General features: G+C 41.8%; 1 protein-coding gene across 1 annotated transcript; it reads right to left on the minus strand.

Annotated features, from left to right (window-relative positions):
• Positions 1-1,564: 1,564 nt before the first annotated feature.
• LOC147436189 (uncharacterized) lies at positions 1,565-1,843 on the minus strand. Its single transcript, XM_086488104.1, has one exon. The coding sequence runs from the start codon at positions 1,781-1,783 to the stop codon at positions 1,565-1,567; it is 219 nt and encodes a 72-aa protein (XP_086344230.1). The 5' UTR covers positions 1,784-1,843.
• Positions 1,844-2,787: the final 944 nt, after the last annotated feature.

Genomic DNA, 2,787 nt, shown 5'->3' on the forward strand with positions numbered 1-2,787 from the left:
CCTTCATCTACTATCCCATCTGAGCCATCTTTGAGCCTCCTCGACCTAAAAAGCCGCTTCAGACATACTTTTTCGCTATCCTTTAGCTGCCCAGGTCCTTGGCACCTGCCCTAGCCTTCTACACTACACTTTCCTGCTGCCTTTTCTTGGCATAGATGATCTCCTAGAGCAGAGATTTTCCTACACCATCATTGCCCACCCCCTCGTTGAACATTTATGTTCAACCACTATAGGCTTACTGCACTAAAAAACTGCACACCAAAAAAAAACTCTATGTACACATCAAAACCACATAGCATCTTCTACCTACTGTCTTTGTTCATGTGGGTTTCCCAACCCCGTGCTTTACCTGTCACCAACCTTGTGGGTCAAACACCTTGCACTGGTCTTCTCCATCCACCTGTAACAACCTTGCATAGTGCCACACCAAGGCACATATCCAAGTACATAGCCAAACTGCGAGCATCATACTTTTACCACTTTAAGGACACAAAGCACTTCCAAGAACATTAAATGGAGCACTCTCATGCTCAACGAGCACTCTTGAAATACCTGATCCACCCTCCCAACCATGTAAAGCTAGATCCTCATCTAGCAAATCCTGCACCTGCTCAACAGCACACTGCACAACTGCCTTTATTAGCATCCCCTTGAACCACCACTCATAGACCTCCTTAAAAATCTTGGACACCTCCTTGGAATCCGCATCACCTGTCATAGAGCGCATTGACTACGTAGGAAGCACCTCTATCTTCGACTCTGCATTGTCCTTCTCACCTACCATGCACTCAATTCTAGCATTGTCGAGCTCCTCCTCTTCAACTGGCCCTTCAGGATCGATAAGCACCACCTGCTTGTCTGCTGTAGTCAGCTGCTCTTCGATTGCTCCATCATCAAGCTCTACCAAGGAAGAGAGAAACGCGTTCTCTATCACATCCTCCTTGTGTTCAAACATCTAGAAAGTCACTAGTCATACATTGCAAACTTACCTTGGTCGCGCAAACCCGAGAGTACTCCCACTCCTCCTCAATCACTTCTTTACCGCACTGTTGTGCGCTTTTCAATTCGTTATGCAACCATCTTAAGCTCATGAATGTTAGTAGGCTCTCCAGACCCTCCGAATAATGCCGTTAGGAAGGGAATGGTGTATAGGAGGGCCTCTTTATTTGGCAGTTTTAGATAATACTTAAAACAATCAAGCTTTGACCAAGGGCTAGAATGGTGGGGTAGAGAGCCTAGACATGCCTTTATAAAAATACTTTTGCTTATTTTCTTGGGGAATATATGCAGACTTTACAAGATCTGGTTGGAGTTACTCTTCCCCCAAAAGCACCTTTTCAATTTTCAAATATTAAAAGTTTCCCTCTCTTGTCTCCTCTTTGTCTTCTCTCTCTTCTTGTTTCTCCCCCTCCAAACGTTTCCCAAGCTCTCTTTCTCTCCCCTCTGCTGGTTGAAAAGTGCAGATCTGCAATCTTTATCCCCCCCCTCTCTCTAAAAATACCTCACATCTCTCTCGTCCTCTTCTCATGCTTGGGCATCGTTTTGTAAAGTAGCCTACTACACATCATTCTACCTCTGTAACAGCTCCTTCTAGATTTGCAGCCTCTTCCTCCATAGCTACATCATCTCCTTCTAAAACTGCAACCTCCTCCTCCATAGATACAAAATCTCCATGTAAACATGCAACCTCTTTATCCATAGCTACAACAACTCCCTTTAGATCTGCAACCTCTTTCTCCATAGATCCAACATTTCTTTCCAGATATGCAACCTCTTTCTCCATAGCTCCAACAACTTCTCTTCTAGATCAGAAGCCTCTTTCTCCATAGCTCCAACATCTCATTCTAGATCTGCAACTTCTATCTCCATAGCTCCAACTTCTAGGTTCCCAGTCCACTTTCTCTCTCTTCCCAAGCTTGCATCTCTTTCGAGTCCCATAACCTCTTTTTTGACTTGCAACATTAACTTTCCCTATCTCTTTTCAAAATACTTTTCATAGTTGCTGCAACATCTCCTTCTGTACTGTGTGTATGAACAATGCACTGTGCAGATAATTTCTAAGAGTGTACTTGCTTGTTCTTGCTCATAGCTACCCGGAAAAGGATTACAATGGAGTAGATATTTACTATACATGGTGACAATGTACCAAAATTCAAGGGGTGTATGTAAGGCTTATGAAGGGTCACACATTTTCAATGTTGGCAAAGGATCCTAAGGTAAGTGTCAGTTTCTGCAAAGCATGTGTTGTTAGTGAATTTTTTCCATGAATGACTTACTGGAGCTCTTTTTACTTTGAAATTAGAAGGATTATTTATTAATCATCTCTTGTTTTAGCAGATTCTCCTATATTTATCAACAGGTACTAGTACCTCCAAAATATTTATTCAAAAGCTGCTATCGATGGTTGGAAAACTTGACTCCAATGCATTTCAGCAATGTAGGCCACAATATGGGTTGGTCTAAATTCAACAATGTTCAAATACTTGCTCTTGGAAGATGTGAAGTTTTGAATGTTTATATTGCAATCAAATTTAGCTATGGATTTAAGAAACTCAAATTGTAATTAGCTTTTGATATTGTATATCTATGTGTTCATGTTTTATCTGCAGAAGGTGTATCGCAAAAGGTAATGACGTGAAATCTCATGCCTGCAATATTTGAATAATCAAGCCCTAAGGAGATATAATCAGTCACTTTGTGGCTCAATTGCAGACCAAGAACCATCCAAGCCAAGATGGAAATTCAAGTGTGGGAACCAAATCTCAACAACCAAGAATTGGTTGCCAA

The sequence above is a fragment of the Adiantum capillus-veneris genome, chromosome 18 (assembly GCF_014529385.1).
Source record: "Adiantum capillus-veneris isolate H3 chromosome 18, ASM1452938v2, whole genome shotgun sequence".
NCBI classification, from domain to species: domain Eukaryota; kingdom Viridiplantae; phylum Streptophyta; class Polypodiopsida; order Polypodiales; family Pteridaceae; genus Adiantum; species Adiantum capillus-veneris.